This window comes from Monodelphis domestica, chromosome 6 (genome assembly GCF_027887165.1).
Source record: "Monodelphis domestica isolate mMonDom1 chromosome 6, mMonDom1.pri, whole genome shotgun sequence".
Lineage (NCBI taxonomy): Eukaryota > Metazoa > Chordata > Mammalia > Didelphimorphia > Didelphidae > Monodelphis > Monodelphis domestica.
Genome location: NC_077232.1, coordinates 12,188,636 through 12,211,816, shown reverse-complemented (window position 1 = coordinate 12,211,816; position 23,181 = coordinate 12,188,636). Strand labels below are relative to the sequence as shown.

At 62.5% G+C, this 23,181-nt stretch overlaps 3 protein-coding genes across 14 annotated transcripts in view; 2 read left to right on the top strand and 1 right to left on the bottom strand.

The window, feature by feature from the left end:
• Positions 1-2: 2 nt before the first annotated feature.
• TKFC (triokinase and FMN cyclase) lies at positions 3-13,511 on the top strand. Of its 3 annotated transcripts, none has more exons than XM_007497612.3 (18): positions 3-97; positions 2,090-2,263; positions 6,989-7,178; positions 7,292-7,402; positions 7,483-7,664; positions 8,237-8,315; positions 8,650-8,739; positions 8,874-8,908; positions 8,994-9,078; positions 10,636-10,725; positions 10,862-10,978; positions 11,271-11,390; positions 11,511-11,648; positions 11,825-11,931; positions 12,068-12,171; positions 12,259-12,292; positions 12,378-12,467; positions 12,932-13,511. In XM_007497612.3, the coding sequence occupies exons 2-18, from the start codon at positions 2,261-2,263 to the stop codon at positions 13,091-13,093; spliced, it is 1,737 nt and encodes a 578-aa protein (XP_007497674.2). In that variant the 5' UTR covers positions 3-97; positions 2,090-2,260; the 3' UTR covers positions 13,094-13,511. The 3 variants fall into 3 exon arrangements, with proteins under 3 accessions (XP_007497674.2, XP_056657599.1, XP_056657598.1); XM_056801621.1 differs by lacking the exon at positions 3-97 and adding an exon at positions 242-369; XM_056801620.1 differs by lacking the exon at positions 3-97 and having other exon boundaries at positions 1,027-2,263.
• A 1,003-nt stretch (positions 13,512-14,514) lies between these two features.
• LOC100027189 (lysosomal membrane ascorbate-dependent ferrireductase CYB561A3) lies at positions 14,515-22,337 on the bottom strand. 3 transcript variants are annotated; one of them, XM_007497618.3, is made up of 7 exons: positions 20,530-20,619; positions 18,414-20,062; positions 17,826-18,016; positions 17,166-17,374; positions 16,638-16,792; positions 16,326-16,482; positions 14,515-15,831 (listed from the first exon to the last, which is right to left on the bottom strand). In XM_007497618.3, the coding sequence occupies exons 2-7, from the start codon at positions 18,548-18,550 to the stop codon at positions 15,808-15,810; spliced, it is 873 nt and encodes a 290-aa protein (XP_007497680.1). In that variant the 5' UTR covers positions 18,551-20,062; positions 20,530-20,619; the 3' UTR covers positions 14,515-15,807. The 3 variants fall into 3 exon arrangements, with proteins under 3 accessions (XP_007497680.1, XP_007497682.1, XP_007497681.1); XM_007497620.3 differs by lacking the exons at positions 18,414-20,062; positions 20,530-20,619 and adding an exon at positions 22,204-22,337; XM_007497619.3 differs by lacking the exon at positions 20,530-20,619 and having other exon boundaries at positions 19,899-20,051.
• A 293-nt stretch (positions 22,338-22,630) lies between these two features.
• The window catches only part of TMEM138 (transmembrane protein 138), a 7,598-nt gene continuing 7,047 nt past the window's right edge, over positions 22,631-23,181 (top strand). The window contains exon 1 of one of the 8 annotated variants that reach the window (XM_007497615.3): positions 22,631-22,766. The gene's annotated coding sequence lies outside the window, so the exon portion shown is untranslated. Of the gene's footprint in view, positions 22,950-23,181 lie in introns of all 8 variants that reach the window. The other 7 variants (XM_056801635.1, XM_001379458.4, XM_007497614.3 and 4 more) reach the window with 7 other exon arrangements.

Here is a 23,181-nt window from a genome sequence, read left to right as displayed (position 1 = left end):
GTCCCGCCCCCTTCCGCCGAGCCCCGGATGGAAAGACGCTCTACCCGCCCCTTCTCGGCTCTTCGGGAGTGGAGCGGGCGCCGCGCGGCTGGAGCAGGTGAGCTAGTGGCGGGGCGGGGGAGAAGAGAGCGCTAACGTCATCTCTCTCTTTCCCTCCCCCCCCCCGCCTCAGCCCCCGCGCCCAACGCTCTGAGTCCGCCCCCTGCGCCATATCCCCCCAATCCGGAGCCACGGCCGCCCGCGTCCCGCCCCCAGCTCGTCCCTGGTTCCTCCCCCTGCGGCAGCTCCTGCAGCCTCCGCCCCAGCCCCCACATGGCCCGGGGCGCACTCCGCAGACCCTCGGCAGGCCTCTCTGAGCTCGGATCCTAGGTGCAAGGCCTGCCTTTGGCCCTGACCACGCACGTGCCTTGGGGTGACTCCCCTATCCCCCCCACCCCAGGCCTCATTTTCCTCCTCTGCATAAGGAAAATTGAAGCTAAGTCTGAGGGCCCTTTCCTTGGACAGACACGGACACCGACCATCGCCGCTGCTGCCCCGAGCCTAGCCCACCCTGTAGCCTCCGGAGTTTGGGGGGGAACTCCCGATTGCCCCGGAAATGGGCGCCTGTGGAGGGCAGGGATGCCCCTGGCAAGGCACTGCCCCTTCCTGAAATTAGATCTAGAGGAGAGAGAGACTGTTCTGGAGCCCTCCCCACTCGCTGCTGCTTCCCCCCACGGAGCCCTGCCCCCGCTTCTCCTGACTCCCCAAGGAGTCCTCCCCACCCCCTTCCTGCTGCCACTCTCCGTGGAGCCCTCTCCTATAGCCAGGACTAAATTTGGCCCAACCAACCGGGGGCCACACCTGCCAGCCGGGAAGCCGAGGGAGGAAAGGCCCTGGGGCTAGACAGGAGTGTGTATTCCAGCCCTGTGTGGCTCTGTGGCCTCTGATGGGGCTTTTCCTACCCCAAGACAATTCCAAGTCACATTTAGAGAAATCCTGAACTAGCAAAAGGTTTGAAAATGCAGGTTGGGCTCAATATTCCAAAACAATATCTTAACCCTTGGATGCCAAAGAGGATGCTGCCCTTGGGTGGGTCAGCCTCCCCCACCCCCCATCCATTCAGGGGATTGCCGAGGCAGAGTTAAGTGCTCTCTTCACTCATTTCCTGGGACCTAAGCCTTTGTCACCTTTATTCTACTTGCTTTCCTAAATGGAAAAGGTTGGAGAAAAAGAATTTAATATGTTCCCACACATTCTGCACCCATAGTCCATGTCTGCTAAGAGGAGGGAGGTGGGCTTCACCATCAGCCTTATGAAGTCATCTATCCTCTTTCTTTTACAGATAGGGAAACTTCGGCCCAAAGAGGTTAAATGATTTACTCATGATCACAATTAAGCTAGTAACACAACCAGGATTCAAACCATCTCCTGACTTTTTTTTTTTTGCCCCTTCTGTCTTAGAATTGATACTAAGTATTGATTCTTAGGCTAAAGGGCTAGGCAATGGGTATTAGGTGACTTGTCCAGGGTCACCCAGCTAGGAAGTGTGTGAGGCCATATTTGAAGCTATACTCTGAGCCCCTCAGCTGCTCCCCCTCAAGTCTCTCTTTCCACTGTACCATACTGCTTGCTCCATCTCGTTTCCTCAACTTTAGGATCCAGGAGCAGCTGCTTCTTGGAGCCAAAAAATAAAGTTGTTTGCTTTGTTCCCTTCTGGCTCCTGGAGGTATTAGCAGGTGTCCATGATGACCAAGCTGGGATCCTGTCCAGACCACCTGGGAAGTCCCTGCCTAGAGGGTTCTGGGGTAGCTCTACTCCCAAAGACAGGGCGTGTGCCCCAGATCAGGGAGAGGATTGGGAGCACGTGTGGACCTTGGTCTTTCTTCTCCTGGGCCTTCCACACTCCATTGCTGGGCCACGAGATAGAGTTTGGACTTAGATCAAAGTTCTTAGGTGGGAAGAGGATCCCAGGGGGCCAGAGAACTCATGCTGGCACTATTGTGCTTGACTTGGCTCAGCCCCTTGGGCCAACCCCCATTGATCCCGGCCTCTAAATAGGGCCTCCGCGTCCTACCTGCACACACTCAGATCTGGTTCCTCATTCCTATAGATCCTGCTGCTGGAGCTGCCTCTCCCAGTTTAGCTCTGAAGGGGCCCACGTGGACAGAAAGCCCTGAGGCACTGCTGGATAGGCTGCTCCCTTTCCTACATCCATTCCCACCTCCTCTGACTACTCAGAACTCATTCCGGATTCTGCCTCCCTTTCTGAATCTTTCCCACCATGGTGAGTCCTTCTGGGACTGAGGAGGGAAGAGGGAGGGAACTCTGGGTTCAGAAAGGGACTGGTGGCGCCCAGCCTCAAAGCACAGTCCATCTAAGACTGGTAGCTGCTAGGAGCAGCCAAAGCCACAGAGTAGAGACCCAGCCAGTGCCTGTTCTGTGATCTCTGCGCCTGCTGGGACTGAGAAGCCTTGTTCCCCACTTGGCTTTTGAAAGTGGGGAGTGTGACTACAGAGTAACAACCTGTCCCTAGAAATAAAAATCTGTGACCCCCCACCCCATTTCTATTTGTCTCTCCCTCTCCCCATGTCTGTCTGTGTTGTGTCTCTCTCCCTCTCCCTCCCTCCGTCTCCTTTTCTGTCTGTCTCTCCCTCTCCCTCTGTCTCCTTTTCTCTCTCCCTCTCCCTCTCCCCTCCCTCCTCTTTTGTCTCCCTTCCCTCTCCCTCCTTTTTCTGTCTCTGTCTCTCTCCCTCCCTCCATATCCTTTTCTGTCTGTCTCTCCCTCTCCCTCTGTCTCCTTTTCTCTCTCCCTCTCCCCTCCCTCCTCTTCTGTCTCCCTTCCCTCTCCCTCCCTCCGTCTCCTTTTCTGTCTCTCTCTCCCTCTCCCTCTCCCTCTCCCCTCTCTCCTCTTCTCTCTGTCTTCCTTCCCTCTCCCTCCTTTTTCTGTCTCTGTCTCTCTCCCTCTCCCTCCCTCTGTCTCCTTTTCTGTCTGTCTCTCTCCCTCTCCCTCCCTCCTTCTCCTTTTCTGTCTGTCTCTCTCCCTCTCCCTCCCTCTGTCTCCTTTTCTGTCTGTCTCTCTCCCTCTCCCTCCCTCCGTCTCTCTCTCCCTCTCCCTCTCCTTCTCCCCTCTCCCTCTCCCTCCTTTTTCTGTCTCTGTCTCTCTCCCTCTCCCTCCGTCTTCTTTTCTGTCTCTCTCTCCCTCTCCCCTCTCTCCTCTTCTCTCTGTCTTCCTTCCCTCTCCCTCCTTTTTCTCTGTCTCTCTCCCTCTCCCTCTCTCTTCCCCTTCTGTCTTCGCCCCCTCCTCCCCCCCAGGTTCAAGCCTGTAGGTTCCCAGGCAGGAAGTCATCTGACATTCCAAGTGGACCTAAAATCTTATCTTCTACAGGGAGCCTTTCCCAGCTCCTCTAGAGCCTTCCCTCTGCTTTCTCTCCTGGTTCTCCTCTGGACAGCTTCTTTACTACTTGCTGCTTCCCCAGGGAGTCTGGGAGCCCTTTGAGGGCAGAGACTGTGCTTTGCCTCTATTTGTATGTCCGTTCGTAGCATCGTGCCTGGCACGTAGTAGAAGCTCAATAAACGTTTGCTGACGGATTGGTCCCAGACCCAGCACTGGGCCATCCGAGACTCCCCAGGGCTTGGAGGCTTTGGGAGCAGGCCAGTTTGGGTTGGCTTCCCTGGGTCCTAGAACGGGGGGACGTGGAGCAGGGCGCCCCAGAATCGGGAGTCACTGGCTGAGGTGGGCAGCGTCAGGCTCCCTCCTGCGGCCCGGGCTTGCTCACCGTCCTGGCGAGTCCTCCCCAGGGCAGCCCCTGTGTGGCCCCCTGCTCCGGCCCGGCCACGTCCGAAGCGCCTCTGAGCACAGGGCCAGCGCAGCTGGCTGCCGGGGATGCGTGGCCTCGCCCCGAGGGAGCTTGTGTCTGGGTAGGGGATCCAAGGGACGACGAAGGCTATACAAAGCATAGAGAGCGCCATTCTGTCCTTGGGAGAGTCGGAGCCTTGGGCGGGAGGCCGCGAGCCTGTGGGCAGGGGGCTGGCCCGCTGCCCAATCCCCGACACGTCGCCCAGGCCCCCAGCAGGCCCCCTGAGAGGCGGATCGCCCTGTTCCCTGCCTGCGACCGGAGTGTGCCTTCCCTTCGGCCTCGGGCCTCTTCTGTGCCCCGTTTCACTCGGGCACTTCCCTGTCCCTCCCCCAGGCCCAGCCTGGCCTGCTCGTGGTGGGAAGCATCTCTGCAGACGGCACGAGCCACAGAGGACAGGCAGGATCTGAGGGCCGGAAGAGCCACCCCGATGAAGGAGCACGGCCCGAAGCCAGCCAGGGCACCACACACAGCACACAGACCGCTTCTCCCTGCCATAAAGGGCCCGGCCGGGGTCTTGAACCTCCTCCGGAAAGGGCTCAGGGAGCGGCTAATCCCGGGACTTCTCTGGGCCTCCATGCCTCCTCTGTAAAACAAGGCCTCCAGCCTGGGGGCCCCCCTTTGTTCCCGGAGCCCGGCAGGAGCCAGGCCCCAGGCTGCCTCTCAGCCACCAGACAAGCAGCTGGCCTCGGGGAGGGCTTCCCAGGTCTGAGAGCACTTCAGGCCTTCGGGCCTTCCCTGCAGGCCGGCCTCCGGCCCGGCAGGGGAGGGGAAGGGCTGTTGGGGATTCTGGATTTGGAGTCCTGAGGGGACCCCGTCTGGCTCTGCTCCTAGAGATATGGGGTTCAGGGGAGAACTCGGACACCAGCCCGGCCAAATCCTCACCTTCTGTCTTAGACTCGACATGACGGATCAGCTCCAAGGCAGAAGAGCAGGAAGGGCTAGGCGGGGGAGGGGGGTAAGTGACTTGCCCAGGGTCACCCAGCGGGGAAGTGTCTGAGGCCAGCTTTGAACCCAGGACCTCCCCTCTCCTTGTGCTGAGCCACCCCACTGGCCCAATGGAAGCCGGCTTGTAGAAGCTGTCCAGGGCCACCCGAGGAGTTTCCGGGGTCTGGGCGGCAGCAGGAGAGCGAGGGGCTCGGACACCAGCTCATCCCTGTGCCAGGACCCAGAAGGGCAGAGGGCCCTGTTCTCCTTCAGCAGCTACAGACGTTGGGCCGAGCTCCCCATTCGCGTGGCTTGCCTCTGGGCAGTACTGAGGGCCCCCCCACCCCCGGGCACAAGCGAGCTCCGGTTGGAGCCTCCCACCGGGGAGGGTGGGTTGGAGAGCGGCAGAGGAAAGGGAAGCTGCCGTGGTCTAGGGCAGAGATCACGGGGTAGAAAGGAAAAGCCTTGGAGGCCGCTCTCTACCGTGCAGGTCCTGCCCTCCAGGAGCCCGTCCGTGAGGCAGGAGAAGAGGCCTTCCCTTGAGCTGTGAGGGGGCAGAGGGGCCCGGCAGCAGGCAGATCATCAGGGCCTTTCACAGTGGCAACTGCCATGCTGGCCTGGCCGGAATATTAGTCCTCGAACGGGAAGTGGAAGGATGGCGGCAAGGACGAGGGAGGGCGCCCATGAGAAAAGGGCTCGCCGAGGGCAGACGTCAAGTTGTGAGGCTCCCGCTCCAATCGGGACCTCCCTCCAGGGCGGAGAGTCTAATTAGAGATGGGGGGGTCCGGGCTCCCTCCCCCACTGAGCTGGTCCTGGCAGGCTGCTCTCCCTCTCAGATCCTGGCTGGCCATCTGTGGAATTCTAGCTCGAGCCCCCACCAGCGTGTTCTACTCAGGCAGGAGACGTCGCTTTGGCTCTTTAACAAAGGCATATATGCAGCATTTCACCCAACCCCGCTGGCTCTGTTCTCTTTCACACACACCCAGGGTCTGTTGGGGAAAGTGGGCATGGAATGAAAGCCCGGGGAGTGAGGGCCAGTGTTGGGAACGCCTGAGCCTCAGTGGCTCAGGACTCCAGACTAGCATGGCCTTTCGCTTTTTAAAGCCCTTCTGTCTTCTTTTCTGTTCTAAGGCAAAGGAGTGATAAGAGCTAAGCAGTCCAGGTTAAGTGACTTGCCCATGGTCACATAGCTAGAAGTATCTGAGGCCAGATTTGAACCCAGCTCCTCCTGACTATGCGCTGGGCACCCTGGCTGCCCCCATGCCCTTTCTTTCTCTAGAGCAGAGGTTTCACACTTGAGGCCTGTGTGAAGCCACCACACGATTAGACTAATAGAAAAATATTTAGCAAAATAAGTAAAGCTATCACATAATATAGAGCGTGTTAATTTGCGGTTTTCCAAGTTGGGGAAAGCCGTTCTATTTGAGTTTGACCGCACTGCTCTAGAGGGCGGCTGGATGGGTCAGAGCAGGAGGCCTGGCAGGACACATCGAGGCCGCATATAGGCTGAGCTCCCCAGGACGAGCCTGGGCCAGGCAGCAGTCCAGCTGTGGGGCTCTTCTCCAGGCACCAGGCCCGGCTCCCCCTGGCCACAGGGCTCGGTCCTTTGGTCCAGGGTCCGCAGCACCTTCTGCGTCACCTCCAGGAGGAAGGCAGGAGAGGCCTGGCCTCTCCTGTACATTCACGAGGCCTCTCCGAGGCTCCGAGAGTCGGGGATGTTCGTTTTCATCCAGAGGTCTTCGGGGTCTCCCTCTCCCCTCCAACGTTCTTCCAGAAGGCTTGTGGATGGACCCAGCCAGGCAGGCCTTGAAGGAAGGTTTCAGCCCACTTCTGTGTGTTTCCAGCCTCTGGAGATGCAGAGCGAGAACTAGAGAGAGCCTCCCCAGGCCCGGCGGACAAGCCGCCTGTGTGACTGCAGCGAGGACACTGGCAAAGGAATCTGACGGGAGGCCAGAGGCACTCTGTGCAGGGCCTTGAATGCCAGGCCAAAAATAACATCAGCTGGCATTTCTAAAGCACTTTCCATACGTGACTGACCCGTGAAGTAGGTGCTATTATCATTATCCCCATTTTGGAGGTGAGGAAACAGGATCTAAAAGATTGCCAGGGTCCCACGCCTCGTCTGGGCAGGATTTGAATTCATCTCTTCTCCAGGCAAGGGCACTGGCCTCTTGTCCTGGGGGCTAAGGGGGGCCGAAGGCTGACTGCCTACGTTCTCTCTCCCACAGGCCTCCAAGAAGCTGGTGAACTCGGTGACAGGCTGTGCGGACGAGGCCCTGGCCGGGCTGGTGGCCTGCAACCCTGACCTCCAGATGCTGCAGGGACACCGAGTGGCCCTGCGCTCGGACCTGGAGAGCCTGAGGGGCCGGGTGGCCCTGCTCTCCGGGGGGGGCTCCGGCCACGAGCCTGCCCACGCAGGTGAGGGGGGCTGCCCACGAGCCTGAAAACCTGGGCTTGCTGGCCACGACCGTGGCTTTTCCAGGGCGGGGGCCGGCAGGGAGCAGCCTCTCACCTGGCCTCCCTCCCTCCAGGCTTCATAGGCAAAGGCATGCTGACTGGGGTCATTGCTGGCGCGGTGTTCACGTCCCCGGCGGTGGGCAGCATCCTGGCAGCGATACGGGCAGTGGCCCAGGCTGGCACAGGTAGGGCAGGAATCCGGCTGGCATTCGCCTCTGGAGACGCCGGCCGGGGCTTCCTGACCGCCTCTCTCCGCCTCCTCCAGCCGGAACTCTGCTCATCGTGAAGAATTACACCGGGGACCGCCTCAACTTCGGGCTGGCCCGGGAGCAGGCCCGGGCGGAGGGCATCCCGGTGGAGATGGTCGTCGTCGGCGACGACAGCGCCTTTACCAGCCTCAAGAAGGCGGGCCGGCGGGGCCTCTGTGGCACCGTGCTCATCCACAAGGTGGGGACGAGCCAGCAGGGTTCAGGGCTGGCTGTCGCGCGGCCCCTCCAGGGCACTTTTCCCAGAAGTTCCTGGGATCAAGAGGGCTTCTGGGACTGGTGTTGGGGGCCTTCCCCGTGGGACAAAGCTAGCTGGGGGAGGGGCTCCCACGGCTGCCTTCTTGGGGGATGGCGTAGAACCCAGGCTGCTTCCTCCCTTCCCCTTGGGCCCTCCTCGCCCCCTCTGCTCTGACCAGCTGGACTAGGGAGCGTTGTTTTACCCCGACCTAGGACTGGCAAGGGCAGTCAAGAGGATGGTAGAATTGGAGGCAGAAGGTGCCTCAGAGGTCCGTTCAATGAGAAACTGAGGCCCAGGGAGGGAGGTGACTTGGCCAGGGTCACAAAAGGACTAAATAAGGAAGCCTTTTAGTCTCCAGATCTTCCAAACTTCCCCACACTCCCTGCTGCCCCAGTGGCATCAGGCCCATGGGCCTTGACTGGAAACTTGGGGGGCCCCCTCTTGCCTTCTTTCCGTTTCCCGTCCCGCTGGGTGCCCCCAAACCATGGGGTCACTCCTCCCCCATGTTGGTACAGGTGGCCGGGGCTCTGGCCGAGGCTGGTGTGGGGCTTGAGGAGATCGTCCGGAGAGTGAGTGCAGCCGCTGCCGCCATGGGCAAGTGCCAGCCCCCATCCCCGGGGAGGAAAGGGAGCATAGGGGAGGGAACAGGACCCTGCTGAAGGAAGGGCCCCCCTGGACATCCTCTAGGCTGAAAGGTCCAGGGCCCCTGCTCTCAGGCCATGGGGCTGCGACGTGGCCTCGTTGGTGGTCCCAGCTCACTGCCCTTCCCATAGCAAAGAGCCAGGGGCTGGGCTGGAATCTGCCCCCAAGAGGGCCACCCCGGGCAGAACAGGTTCGAGGCTCAGGACGGTCCTCCCTCTGTGAACATCTGCTGGCCCTCTGGGTCCTCCTTGCTGGTAGTGACTCGTCGTGTCCCCTTCCTTCCTAGGCACCCTGGGGGCCAGCTTGTCCTCCTGCAGCGTCCCAGGCTCCAAACCGACCTTCCAGCTTCCTGACGATGAAATGGAGCTGGGCTTGGGTAAGGCTGGGCCCCCGCCTCAGGCCTTTGACTTTATCCCCTCCCTCCTGCATTTCTCCTTGGGGCAGCGCCCAGGCCCAGAGGGTCACCCTCTCCTTGGCACCCACGCCAGATGTGTCTTCTTCTTTCTCCAGGGATCCACGGCGAGGCTGGTGTACGGCGAATGAAGGTAGGCGGGTGCATGCGGGCTCCCCACTGCCACCGCCTGGGACAGGGTCTACCCTACATCCCACTCACTCACCTCTCATGCACAGATGGCCACCGCCGATGAGCTAGTGAAGGCCATGATTGACCACATGACTGACCCGTCCAATGAGTCCCACGTGCCCGTCCGGGCTGGTGAGTCGCCCATATCTGTCTTCCATCCCCTCTGTCTGGGGAGAGTTTGGGCTCTTTATCTCAAAGGATGATTTTAGTGTTTTGACTTAAAATCTAAATAAGTGGTCACCATGGGAAATTCCCAAATATGAAAATACCCAAGTCAGCTGGGGATTTATGGAGATTTTAATTGATATAAATGAAGGAATTAAGGGAAGGAGAGAGAGAAATAATTAATTTAAACTGCTCTGGCTCAGGCTGAGCCAAGCAGTAGTTAAAGGTCTAGGCCAAAATGGCCTCCCTGAGCCTAAGGGAGAGGGAATCAGTCTTATCACTCACCACAAGATCGTCTCCAAGCAAGCTCCAGTCCTCCACTGAATCTCATGAACTCAGTTCAGAATCTAACTCAATTCCGAACTCAGTTTTGAACTGTTCCTTCGCCTCCTTTTAAAGAGAATTTTCTCTTATGTCACATCCCTTAAATTTTCACATCTACTAATCACAGTAGACACTTTTTTTCCAGGACTGCCCATTCTTAGTTTTCATCTTTGGTTCTCACCTTCTCTGGTTAGATTATATCTTCTGAGTACTTCACACCTCTTTGTTAAGCTCGCCTTTTGCGAGTTACTTGACCTTTTTGTGATTAATTTAACCTTTACAAGTATTTAACACCTTTTTGTATTAGATCTAAAAATAGACCCATCTTAAGGTTCTAGCTTTACTATAAGGTATGAGTTAGGGACTTTCATTGTTCAATCAGTTTACAACTTTATCTTCCCCTAAGGCACTGTTTGAGTAGGGTGGAGTAATTTCCAATTTCACATCAGCCTGGCAAAACGAAAAACAAAGAAACCAACCCTCACTTTCCATCCTGGGAACACCTCTAAGACAACAGGGCCAGGGCCGGGCAGTGGAGGTGAAGTGACTTGCCCAGGGTCATACAGCTAGGAAGTGTCTGAGGCCAGATTGGAACCCAGGTCCCCCCTTCTCCAGGCCTGGCGCTGTATCCCCCAGGCCACCTACGTGCCCCTCAAACATCCAGAATTGGTCCCTTGACATCTGCCTGTGTCCTCCTCTAACAGTTCCCCTTCCAAGCATTGCTCTTCTTTTTGGAGGCATCCCTGGTCTGTAGCTTCGGCATTACCCTGTCACACTCCAGCCCCCCATCCCACAAAGGCAGCCCTTCCCTTCCCTCTTGGACACCATGTCACCTCCACCCTTCGCTCCACTCACCCACCACAGCCCTTGGGATAGCACGTCTACCCTTCTCTTCCTCCACTTGGCTCCCAGAGCCCCCAGCCTGGCCCAGCAGATCTTCCCAGGCCCCCTCTCCCATGTTCAGCCCAACTGGCCTTCTCTCCTAACCTCGTTTGGAGACGGGAGGTCCTGAGTTCCAATCTGGCCTCAGACCCTTGCTAGCTGGGTGACCCTAGGCACATCCCTTCACCCCCATGGACCGGCCCTCCCTGCTCCTCTGCCTTGGAACCATACAAAGTATTGATTCTAAGATGGAAGGCGAGGGTTCTAAAGACACCTGGGGAGGCACTGATTGGTTGGCTGGGGCCTGCTCGCCCACAGGCTCTGCGGTGGTCCTGGTCGTCAATAACCTGGGTGGCCTGTCCTTCTTGGAGCTGGGCATCGTGGCCGACGCGGCAGTCCGCTGCCTGGGTAAGTCCCCAACCGACGCGGGGTGAGTCTACCGTGTTCCTCGGGTGGGGATCTCTGAGGGCTGCCCCCGGCCCTCACCCGCTTGGTGGCCTCCTCCGGGCCCTTCTTCCTCATGGATGCCTTCTCTGGACTCCAGAGGCCCGTGGGGTGAAGATTGCCCGTGCCCTGGTGGGCACCTTCATGTCGGCCTTGGAGATGGCCGGCGTCTCCCTGACCCTCCTGCTGGCAGAGGACGCCCTCCTTCAGCTGATAGGTGAGGACCCCAAGGCCACGTCCTCCACACCTGCCTCACTTTCCCTCCAGGGGCTGAGGGGGCCGGAGGAAGAAGCATTTGGCCCCCCGGGAGAGGGGCCTTCTCACCTTTCCTTCCTGCCCCATGGGATTCTGGGGGAAGCCAGGGTGCGGGTCCCCCTTCTCCCTCAAACCCCACCTCCTCTGCTGGGGAGGAGGCCAGGAGGCCGGAAGCCTTTGCTTCCCTCGTCCCTGTCAGCGCAGTGAGCCGAGCCCCAGAGCCGTCCCTGGGCTGACCCTGCCTTCGTCCCTAGATGCCGAGACCACAGCTTCTGCCTGGCCCCGCGTGGCCAGAGTGCCCGTGACGGGGCGCCCCCGGAGCAGGGCGGCTCCCGCAGAGGAGCCGGAGGGCCCAGAGCCGGCCGCCGCGGAAGGTAGGCCGCCCGTCGGGCCAGGGAGAGCAAGGAGAGACGGGGGGCCGGCTCCGCGGCAGCTTCAGGGAGCCGCGCCCGTCGCTCGTCGCGGGCCCCTCCTCACTGGCCTCTCCCTCCCAGGGGCGGCCTCCCGGCGGGCAGCTCTCGTCCTGCAGCGCGTGTGCGCCACCCTCCTCGGCCTGGAGGAGCACCTGAACGCTTTGGACCGGGCTGCTGGGGACGGCGACTGCGGCACCACCCACAGCAGAGCTGCCAAAGGTCACTGCGGAGGGCCTGGGCCAGGGCCGGGCCGGGCCGGGGGGACGCCTCCCCGTCCTCCCAGCCTCCGGCCGCCCCTTCTCCCGGGTTCAGGCCCCGCGTCCCTGGGCCCTTGCCTTGGCCTAGGGGGCGCCCCGACCCACCTGCTTGCTCACAGGCTCTCTCTGCCCTTCCAGCCATCCAGCAGTGGCTGGAGGAGCGCCCGCCCCCCAGCCGCCCCGACCACTTACTCTCGGCCTTGGCTCGGCTCCTGCTGGAGAAGATGGGGGGCTCCTCGGGGGCAGTAAGTGCTGGGGAGCCGGGGCGGGGGGCGGGGGCCGCTCGGTGGGCCCCGAGGTGCGGGGGGGCGGAGCACCGCCGGAGTCCCGGACGCCCGGGGAGGCCACTCAGGCTGCCCGGGCTCTGGCTCTGGCCCCCAGCTTTATGGCTTGTTCCTGACCGCGGCTGCCCAGCCCCTCAAGACCACAGCTGGCCTGCCCGCCTGGACTGCTGCCATGGACGCCGGCCTGGAGGCCATGCAGCGGTGAGCGCCTCCTCTGGGGCGGGCCGAGCGGGCGGGCGGGCCTCGGGCCGGGCCCTCGTCGCCAGAGCTTTCTGCTTTCCCCCACAGCTACGGAAAGGCGGCTCCCGGGGACAGGACCATGGTAGGTACCCTGCCCAGGGCCCCTCCCCCTCGTGCCCGGCAGAGGGGCGGCCCCGCTCAGCGCTCCTCTCCCTTGTCTCGGGCAGCTGGACTCGCTGTGGGCCGCCGGCCAGGAGCTGCGGGCCCTGCAGAGCCCGGGGGCCAACCTGCTGCAGGTGCTGAGCCGAGCCGTCCAGGTAAGCAGCTCCAGGGAGGGTGGGGGAGGCGAGGGCTGGCCAGTGAGCCCTGGGGCGCCCTGCTGGGGCCTGAGGCTACAGGGAGGAGGACTCGGGGTGGCGCCGCTGAGTCTGTGCCTCGGCTTCCTCCTCCGTGAAATGGACTCAGGTGCCTTTAGTGGGCCTGCTGGCCTCTCCCACCCTGCGATCCTGTGGCTCGTGCTGCTCTGCGTGTGCGTGGGGAGGGAGGGACGGCCACCGGGACGTGGGCGCGTGTGCCGGGATCGGGACAGGCTGCCCGCGGGCCTCGGTTCCCGAGCTAGCCGAGGGGAGCGGGAGAGCGGGCTGGCCCAAGGCCCCGAGATGGGGGGTGGACCACAGCCAGACTGGGAAGGGTCCGGCTCCCAGACCCCCACTCCCTGCCTGGCACAGCCGCAGAGGGTGCTGGGCTCGCCTGCGGCCCCATCTGGCCCGTCCTCCTGCAGAGCGCCGAGGCTGCGGCGGAAGCCACCAAGACCATGGAAGCCGGAGCCGGGAGAGCCAGTTACATCAGCTCGGCCAGACTGGAGCAGCCGGACCCAGGGGCTGTGGCCGCCGCCGCCGTGCTCCGGGCCATCCTGGAGGCCTTGCAGAGCCAGGCCGCGTGAGCCCCCTCCCGTGGGCCCCCTCCCGCCCCGCCCTGCCCCTCTGTAGGCCGGCGCAGCGCGTGGCACCGTCCCCTCCGCACCGTCGTGTCCGTAAACGCAAAAAGGCGTCCAAACGGCAGGACGAGGATCAGGTCGTCGTGCGTGTCAAGGCCCCCTTCCCGGAGCCGAGGCCCAGCAAGCCTGGATCCGTACACCCGCGGGGGGCGGCCGCCCCGGCCCAGGCAAAGCCCGCCTCGGGTTTACCGGGGACTCCGGCCTCCAGGACAGCAGGGTCTGCCCCGCTCCCCGGCCCTCCGCGGGGCTAGCCGGGTGCCTCCGTGACGGGCCCACGTGTTTAAAGCTCTCAGTGGGAGCCTTTTGTCAATAAACGGGCAGACGGCGAAAGCCAATAAATCATGTCCGAGCTGCCGCGATCGGACGCCGTGTGGCGGCTCCTTCCTTCCCTGCCATCTGCTCAGCCTGCAACAGGTGGAGATGTGGCGGCCCCTCTACCAGATCTGAACTCGGCGCTCGGGGCTTCTCGTGCTCAGGGACCTGCGCAGGACGGGGACGTCCGAGCTAGGGCGGACAGCGGCCGCGGGCCACCCGGGGGGAGGCCGAGAACCTGACCCAGGGCGGACGGGGCGGGGAGGGCTGGGTTTCCCCAGAGCGATGCCCGTGCCCGGCCCGGTCCTCTCCCAGACTCCTGCTTCTTGTCCCAGATGGCTTTGGCCTGACCGAGCAGCGGAGGCGCTGGAGGGGCCCAAAGGGGCCAAGAGCAGCGTCCGGCCGGCTCCTGCCATCGAGGCTGAGCTACAGCAGCGGCTCCGGACACCGCTGGGGCCTGATGCGCCTGGGCACACGCAGGTTCTCTGAGCCCCTTAGAGAAGGGTCTAGACAGGCGAGGGTCTGCACTGGCCATCAGGAAGGGGCTCTACTTTGGAGAGGGTCAGTTTTGGTTCTAAGCAGAGCATGAAGGGCCAGCCTGGACGTCCGGGAGGAAGAGAGGCTGCGGAGCCCTGGGCAGACCCCCAGGCAGCTCACAGGGTCGCAGGGCAAGCGTGGCCTGCTCTGGCAGAGGGAGTTTCCACAGACCACGTGATCAGCCCCGCCCTGTCCCTGCTGGTGTGCCCCTCCCCAAATTGACTGCGCTGCAGGGGGGAGGGCCCCGCCCAGACCCACAATGCACTGAGGCGCCTCTCGCCAGGCAAGGGTCCTGAATGCCACGGTCAGCTTTCACAGGGCTCAGATGGGACCCCGGAGGCTATCTGGGCCCAAACGTCGAATTAAAATGCCCTCTGTGAGCCCCCAGCAAGTGGTCATCCAGGCAGGAGACCCAGAGGAGGGGCAGCCCATTCCTCTGCGGGTCACTGCCGGACGGGTCTAAGAGCACCCTAGGCCGGCCAGGGCTCCGCAACAAGGCAGACTCGTAGGCCGGGAAATGCAGTAGAAACGACTTTAATGGTGAGGCTAAAGAATTGGGGCCCTGATAAGCGATTCCCTCCAGCCCCAAAGGTGCCAGGGCCCTGGCCTAGGCCAGGGAGACTTTGGGGCCTTTTAAGCCCCGCCTTCTGTCTGGGATCCAGTTGACTATCAATGCCAAGGCAGAGGGGTGCTTAGTTAGGCAGTCAGGACTTGCCCAGGGTCGCGCAACTCGAAGCACGGCCCGATCGGAACCCAAGATCTTCCTTTAGGCCTGGCATTCTCCCCACTGAGCCGCCTTCAAACCCTGAGCAGGGCTCCCCTCGCCCGGGCCTCTGGTGCCTCACACAGCCCCGGCACCGCTGAAGGACCAGCTCCGCGTGGCAGGACTCTGGGGTGGCCCCAACTGCAGACGGTTAGGAAGTCGGTCTTCCCGCCTTCCAAGGCTAAATATGCAACGGACGTGGGGGGGGCCTCGGTTCAGGCGCCAAAGGGGCGACGCCCACCGTCCCGTGCGAGGGGGCCGCCCACGGGCCGGCTGGCGGGAACACACACTGGAGGACCCCTTCCTTTCCTCTGGGCCCCGCCCAGGCCAGGCCTCCCTTGGGAGGCAACGAGAGAGAACTTCCTTTGGAACAGCAGCAGAAGCGGGATGCTACGGCGAGCAGCAGATTGGAGGTTTCCTGTGAATCTGGCCAGCGGAGGTCGCTCTGGGAGGGTTCCGACTGGCCTGGCCTGGCCTCGGTCAGCCCCGGGAGCTGGCACTTTACAGGGGCGGGTGGACGTCTGGCCGTGTCCAAGCAGCAGGGGTGGGGGAAGGGCCAGCTCTGGGCTTGGGGGGGCCCACGGTGCCCCCCGAGGCGCCTCCACCATTTCAGGGAGTCTGACGAGGGCAGTGTTCGGGGGGCGGCCAGGAGCAGCTCCCGGGCCAAGGCAGCCCCGTTATCAGGCCCTGCCAGGACGGTCCTCGGAGCTCCTGTGCCTGCCTGGAGGCCCCAGGCCGTAAGCACCAGGGAAGGTCCGGGTCCGAGCGCCGAGGGGCTCCCCTCGCCCAGGGGGCTGCGGCCCGTCCACCCCCCAGTCAGCTCCGGGCTGCCCTCACGCAAGGCGCCCCTGCCTGCCCCGGAGCAGCCGGTGGGGGGAAGGCGTGGAGCCGGGCCCAGGCCCAGGCGAGCCTCCCGAAGGGCCCGAGAGGTGCAGAAGCCAGCGCTGTCGGGGAAGCAGCAGGCGGGGCCCGAGGGTGGCAGAGCCCCCGGCGGAGCGCAGCGTGGGGAGCGTAGCTGGCGGGGCTGCTCCGGGGGGCCCTTCCCGCCTCACTCCCCTTCCTGCAGCAGGGGCTGGAAAGAGAGTCGAGGGGACGCGTTAGGCTAGACAGACGGACGCCCGCGGGACCCACCGGGTGGGGACCAGGCCCAGAATGGCACCCCAAGTCGCCAAGGCTGGCTCTGTGGAAGCCTCTGGTAGGGAGAAGGCGCGTCTCCCTGAAAACGGGCCTAGGGCAGAGGGGTCTCCCCACCTCCTCGAGGCCCCCAAACGAAGGGAACAGAGCCCAGACGTCCCCTTCCCGTCCGCACGGCTGGACCCCACTCGGGGCCCGTTTCCTTGCCGGTAAAATGAGGCCAGACCAGGTGCTGTGTCAGCCCGCTCTAGTGTGGGAGCCCCGATGAGGGGCTCGCAGCCAGGGTCCGTGGCAGGACCCGAACCCAAGTCCAGCGGTCTTGCGTCTGTCTGTTCCGCCCCGGCAGCAGGCGGCTGCTCTGGAGCAGGTCGTTCAGCGCAGCTGCCTGCTGCCTCCTCCACGGAGCCCCCCCAACCTCCTGCGCGCTCCTACCTGTCTGTCGCTCAGGAGCCCCGGTTCAGGCCGTTTCCACGAGGAAGCCAGGAGGACGTAGAGCACGAGGACCCCAAAGATGACCACCAGCATCCCAGTGCTGTTGGCAAAGCGGGCCTCCGGGGGGAGGCTCGAGTAGGGGGCGGTCGCGTTTTTCCTGTGGGGCGACAGTGTTGGCTCTCCTGGGTCCGCCCGGCGGGGTGGCCCCCAAAGCCCTTTTCTGAGCTGCAGGGCCCGCCTCGAGGAAGACGGCTGGGGGTGCACCCTGGTCCAGGCCTAGGGGAGAAGAGCGGGGCCCCGCGGGACACTCACAGACTGAAGAAGAGCTTCTCGTTGATTCCAGAGATGACGGAGGCCGTGGACAGGGACAGGATGGTGGCCCCCAAAAAGACATGGAGGGGCTTGAGGACACTGCGAAGCCACAGGGATGCCCAGGGCAGCAGGAAGATGGCAAAGCCCAGGAACCACTGAGGGGAGACAACCAGGGCCCCGGGGGAGGGGTTACGCCAGCCACCTCCCAGGCTTCGGCCCCCCCATTCTCTGGCCCTTCATTTCCACTCTCCTTCCAACGATCCCTCAGCCCGGGCTTGCGGGCTTCCCCATCCTGTCCAGACCGTTCTCACATTCTACCTCGGACCACGAGGCACCGTGGCAGCCAGGAGACAGCCGGGCCCCGCCTAGGGAGGCCCCGTGGGCCAGGCTCTCCCTCCCGGTGCCGAGCGGGCGACGGCGCTCCAACAGGGCCCGAGCCGTGCTCTGCTCTGCTCTTTCCGGGCAGGCCGGCCGGCATCAGGCCCATCAGGAGGCCCGGCCCGGCCCACCCCCCGGCGGGGCACCCACCTGGCAGGCAAAAAGGGCCACGGCGGCGATCCCCAGCCAGCTGTGCAAGGAGTAGAGATGGGCGATGTGGTTGTGGCGGTGGAAGTCGAAGACGGCCACGAGCCCCAGCACCGCCAGGACGAAGGCCGCCAGGTGCAGCGCCGCGTGGAGCAGCTTCCACGGCAGTTTGGGCCCGAGCCAGGCCTGGGGCAGGCGGTACACCAAGGAGGCTGCGGGGAGACCGGAAGCCAGGGCCCGTCCCCACTCTGAGCCTGGGGGCAGAGGGGCCACCAGCCAGCCCCCTCATTGTACAGACAAGGAAACGGAGGCCTCTCCCAGAGGCAGTGTGCGGCCAAGCCAGGACCTGAACCCCGGGCCTCCGGGTGCGTGGCTGCTTTCACGGCAGCCCCGTCTCTACCCACCCAACCTGTGCCGGGTGTCCAAGAGGAAGAGACGAGTACAGAGCAGGCCGAGGGGGCCGCGGTCTGCACGCCGCTAGGCCGAGCCTTTTACTCCCCTAAGGGATGGCGGCCTCCCTGCCCAGGCCTCCTCCAGGCCCCCAGCGCGGCCCCTGCCCGCCCTCCTCCTCTTGGGGGACACGGAGGAGCCCTCCCTGGCCAGGAGCCCCGGGGAAGGACCGCGGCACGGGGAGGGGTGACTCGCGCCCCGCCCCCCACTCACCGGCGCCGTACAGCACCACCATCCCGGCCACCATCAGGACGGGGTGCCAGTTGAACATGCGGCTGCTGCCGTCCCAGCGGAAGCCTCCGCGCCAGTGCTGGGCCCAGTAGATGGTGAAGAGCACGCAGAGGGAGCCCAGCGTGCCCAGGACCAGGGAGAAGAGATAGAAGCGCCCCAGGGCCATGCCGCTCCTGGGGAAGGACGGACGGGATCAGCCACTCCTGCCCCGGCCAGAGCCCGAGAACGGATTCTTTCCCATCCCCCAACACGGGCGCTGGGGCCATGGGACCGCCCACAGCCCCCCACCGGGCGCCCCACTTCTGCTTTCTCAAGGCCGAGGGGAACCCCAGAGGAAGAGAGAGAAGCAGCAGGTCATGGTCTGAGGGCCACAGAGTCTATTCTGAGAAAGGAAAGTGAGCAGCCCGGCCTCTCGGGGCCCCGACCTGGGACGGCGGGGGGGGGGGGGGGGGGGGGGCCCCGACCTGGGACGGCGGGGGGCCCCGACCTGGGACGGCGGGGGGGGGCCCCGACCTGGGACGGCGGGGGGGGGGGCCCCGACCTGGGGCGGCGGGGGGGGGGGGCCCTGACCTGGGGCGGCGGGGGCCGGGCCCCCCTCCCCCGGGGCTCCGAGAGGCTCTCCCTGCGGCGAATTCTGCCCGACGCCGAGGACGGAAGGGCACAGCGTGCCCAGCCCCAGCCTGCTCCAGCGGCCGCCATTCGTTCATGTAGCCCGCGTGTGCCGGCCGAGGACACCAGCGGGAGGCCCCGACCTCAAGGAGCTCATGTTCTAGGAGACGACACGAGTGCTTTCTGGGGAGCTGCGGACGCACCGGCACCCGGGCGGGCACCCTGGGCTGAGCGCTTTCCAGACATCGTCTTCCCAACAAGCCTCTGAGGCGGGTGCTCTTAGGATCCCCACGTTACAAGTGAGGAAACTGAGGCAGGGAGAGGGTCAGTGACATGCCTAGAGTCAAGCTAGTAGATGTCCCAGGCTGCATTTGAACTCGGCTCTTCCCAGCTCTCGGTGCCCTGTGGCACGGCCTAGTGGGCAGCAGACACGAGTACGGCAGAAAGCCAGGTGGGCGGGGAGTGTGGTACCCCCAGAGAGGTGGCATGAATGCCAGGCTGTCCTTACCCCAAGGGGAAGGCTCTGATCTGAGCACGGGAGGAGGGTTGGGCCAGGGGTCAGGCTGGAGGCTGGGAGGCACTGAGAGGCAGCAGCGGCCTCCCAGAGGGCTTGGATCCTCTGCCCACCCCCCCAGGGCCAGGCCCTGCCAAGCCTCGTGCCTGGGCTCGCCTAAGAGCAACGCTTGGATGGGGAGGGAGAGTCGGGCCCGGAGCCAGCCAGCCCAGAGCGGGTGCAAAGGTCCAAGCCCCACGAGGCCGGCCCCGGAAGATCACACACAGGCCTCCTGGCAGGGCCATGGTTTCGCCCCGTGCCCGTCCCCTCCTCCACCGGCTGAGTCACCAGGAGCCTCCCCGAGCTCCCTAGGAAGGGAGTCTGCTGGGCTTTGGGCTGAGCCCAGACTGACCCACCTTCCCAGGCCTCGCTCCACCCTCCGCCTGCCCGGGAGCCCAGAGAGCCTCTCTCTCAGGGCGTGCCCCCCCCCAAGCCTGAAGGGGTCTCCCGAGATCACCTGAACCGCCACCCTCTCTCCCAGGGCCAATGGAAGCTCCTCGAGGGCAGGGCCTGGGTCTCCCTCTCCCGCCACTGCCTAGGCTCCGGCCTGTCAGCTGGAGAGTTTTTAACCTCCTCTTGCTCTTTCTAGTCCGTAGAGTGGGTGCCCCCCCCCCCTGCAAGGACTGGCTGGTGGCTGTGGAGACAATCCGGCCCCAGGGGAGAGCCGGCGGGGGAAGGGCAGCCGCCACCCACCAGGCTCCCATCGGGCTTACGAGCCGACGGGCCAATGGAAGGCGCCATCTCGGAGCTGGGATCGTGAATCCTTTGAGAGAAATGGCGAGACCACAAACTAGGAACTGGCCATTTGCTTTGGCTCAGAGGCTTCTGGAAAGCTCAGTCAATGGAGCTGGGAGGGCCTGGCCGGCACCGGCCTCCAGCGTTTCCTGACCTACCACGGAAGCGACTTCATCCCAGCCGCCGAGCCGCCCTCCTCTTCTGCCTTGGACACCAATGTTTAACAGGGATTCCGAGACAGGCCATAAAGGCAACGTCGCAAAGAGGCTGCTTGAATTCCCCAAGCCTGGCTTCTCCCCTTTGCTGTAGGGTTATCCGGCTCCTAAGTAAGGGAGGGCAAGTTTGCCTCAATCTTCGTAGAGCGCTGGACAAAGACTCTTTCCAGGGGCACCAAGGCGGCTCAGGGGATGTACAGCTGGGCCAAGAGAGGGGAGGTCCCGGGCTCAAATCTGGCCTGAGACCCTGCCTGGCTATGTGACCCTGGGCAAGTCACTTAACCCCAATTGCTTAGCCCTCACTGATCTTCTGCCTTAAAACCAATCCACAGTATTGATTCTAAGATGGAAAGTAAAGGTTATGTTAAAAAAACAAACACAAGGGGGCAGCTGGGTAGCTTAGCGGATGGAGAGCCAACCCTAGGGATGGGAGGTCCTGGGTTCCGATCTGGCCTCAGCCACGTCCCAGCTGGGTGACCCTGGGCAAGTCCCTTGACCCCCCTGGCCTAGCCCTGACCTCTCTTTACCCAGTATTGATTCCAAGATGGAAGGTCAGGGTCAAAAACAAACCAACCCTCTGTCCCTAGTCTGAGAGTCCTAACGCACTCTGCCCGGATCAGACGTTCCCTGGAGTTCTTCAGTTCAGTTTGAGAGACCACCTTTGGGGAAGGCCAGGGGATGTCCTGGAAGGATATAGCCAGAGTGGGGGAATCAGGAAGGGGAAGCAGATTAAGTCACAGAAGGCGCAGGTGACGGAACCAGGAACGGCCACAGATGAGCAGTTCGAGTATCGGAGGAGCTTTCGTGTGGAAGAGGGCCTCGATTTGTCTTCTGGGGTCCCAGAGGTCAAAAGAAGGGGCCACGGGCAGGAGTCAGAGGCAGGGCCGGGATTCCTATTTATAAAAATCCTCCCTGACAATTGTAGTGGCCCAAAGAGGCTGTCTGTGTCAGGAAGCTGAGGGTTCCCCCGCTAGAGGTCTCAGAGCAAAGGCAGGTGGCTTCTCATCCTAACACTGACTAAACTGTAGTCTCTGAGGTCCTGACAGTCAGGAAGTATCTGGTAAGGGCCCACACTGTCTCCACAGCTACTTCCTGTGTGGGCGGTGGCGTTCCACCAGCCAGTCCTTGCAGGGATCCCTCCGAAGGAAAGACTGAGGCAGTGACTGCAATACTCCAGGTAGGAGGCGACGAGGCTGGGCCCTGGGTGACATCCACAGGCCTGGGCAACTCTTTGCATATGGGGGTGGGGGGGGAGAGGTGCAGGGTGACTACTAGGCTGGGAGGAGGCGGGGAGGGTCCCCTGGTGGCAATTCTGCCACTCTGACAGCAGGTGGCAGAGCGCTCCTGGACACAAACCAAAGACATTCATTTTGGTGAAAGCAGAAACTAAAAGTTGGGTCAAATGGAAAGAAACTTGTCAATCCAAGCCCAGAGACTTGGTAGCCTGTTCTAATTTTGTGAAGCATTTGACACGGATATCCTGGGGAGAATCTAGCTCCTCACCCAGCCATTCCTCCAAGGGAAGGGCCTAAAGGAACTTCCACAAGCTGTGCAAGGAAGGAAAGAAACGGGAAATGAACATTTCTGTTAATGTTGCTCAATCAGCTGACCCCAGGACACATCTTGAAATGAGGCTCGAACTGCCAACGCAATTCCCTTGAGAATAATAGCTAGGTGGGGCAGCTGGATGGAGAGAGACTGGAGATCCTGGGTTCAAATCGGACCTCTTACACTTGCTAGCTGGCCCTGGGGAAGTCACTTAATCCCCATTGCTAGTCAAAGGAGAGGGGTAGGAGGAAAGAAGCTGAGGGGGCGTCTTCGGGGGTACACCCAAGTCACTCAATCCACCTTTATTAAGCGCCTACAGTGTGCCAGGCACTGTGCAAGGTGCTGGGGGGACACCAGCGGGCACAATTCCCTGCCCTTTAGGAGTTCGGCAAAAGGGGGGCTCGAAGCGGACTCCCTGGTTCCTTTGCGAGTAGCATCCCGTGGCGAGGTCCAAAGATCAGGAGGCGGGGGGCTCCCAGACTTGGTTTGGTGTGGGGAGGAGAGAGGTGCCCCTAGCCTTCCTCCGTCTGGCCAAATGTAAAATTTGCTCTCGGACCTCTGAGCCTCCTCCTGAGTTCCCAGAAGGGAACTAGCCCGCTGGAACAGCCCCCTGCTCAACCCACCGCCTCTTCGCACTAGACCGCGAGTCTCGCCCCAGGGGCTTCTGGGAGATAGAGTCCCACAAACTCTTAACACTTACCTAAGACCGCCTCCAAAGAGCTGGCGGAATGTCCCGGACGCCTCTCTCTTTTATAGTACAACAGAACTTCCGGTTTCTCCCAAAGTACCCTGGGAAATGGAGTCCTGCAGGCTTCCACCAGACGGCTTCTCACCATCGGTTCGGAGAACTTCGACCTCGTTCGGAAAACTTCGACCTCTCCCGAAGCAGCCTGGGAAATGGAGTCTTACGGCTCCCCTTGAGATCGTTTCCAACGCCCCAACTGAGGATGGGTCCCACCCACTTCCTCCATTTGCTCTCATTCTTTCTTAGTCCCAGTACAGGGGAGGGAACTAGAAAGCGAGCGGAAATGCGTCGTTGTCCGGGAGGGCCTTTAGCAAGATGGGGGAGAAGGAAAAAGAGGCTGAATGTTGGGCACTATTGTCTGAAAAGACAGAAACATGGCGGCCGGTCCGACCATCGAGTAGCTCCCAGGAGCTCGTGGCTAGAGCGTTCACCACAAACTTCCGGGTTTTAAGTAGAATTTCCGGAGAGTGAGGCGGGCACGTCGGAGTTTCCATGACAACCTAGGATGGAGGCGCCAGGTGAGAAAGAGATCGGTGGTTCGGCTCCAGTTGCCCGGGAGTAGGGGGCTACGCAGGGGCAACGGAGGTTTGTCCCGGCAGGTCAGTGGGCCCGGTGAGCCTTGGCTTTCCGCGGTCTGGTGGGTTGACCTTGGGTCGGACGCTGCTCCTCCACAGGCGTCAGTTTCTCGTTCTGCACTGCGGGTCAGTAGCGCTGGCAAAGCCCTTTCGCCCTGCCCTGGGAAGTAGGAGCTGACCTTTGCTGGAAGGTCCCAGTCTTAAACTGGGGTGCCTACTTCCGGACCTCCCGTGGGTCGTGACGGCGGTGTCCCTAAGTACAGCATCACATGAAATATTAGGGTGCCCTGCCTTCGGACAGATGGGGAGACCCCGGCTTTGGGGGTGCCCTGAATGCCAAGCCCTTAATATGCACAGC

What these genes read in the sequence shown, in the direction of transcription:
- LOC100027189 (XM_007497618.3), bottom strand. Translation starts at nt 18,550, where the DNA reads ATGAACGAATGGCGGCCGCTGGAGCAGGCTGGGGCTGGGCACGCTGTG. An exon ending in CCCGGCCCCCGCCGCCCCAG is followed by an intron (nt 18,017 to 18,413) that starts GTCAGGGCCCCC and finishes GTCCTTCCCCAG; the next exon opens with GAGCGGCATGGCCCTGGGGC. An exon ending in GGCTCCTGAGCGACAGACAG is followed by an intron (nt 15,832 to 16,325) that starts GTAGGAGCGCGC and finishes CTCTCTTTCCAG; the next exon opens with CCCCTGCTGCAGGAAGGGGA.
- TKFC (XM_007497612.3), top strand. An exon ending in TGAAATGGAGCTGGGCTTGG is followed by an intron (nt 8,740 to 8,873) that starts GTAAGGCTGGGC and finishes TTCTTTCTCCAG; the next exon opens with GGATCCACGGCGAGGCTGGT. An exon ending in TGCTGAGCCGAGCCGTCCAG is followed by an intron (nt 12,468 to 12,931) that starts GTAAGCAGCTCC and finishes GTCCTCCTGCAG; the next exon opens with AGCGCCGAGGCTGCGGCGGA.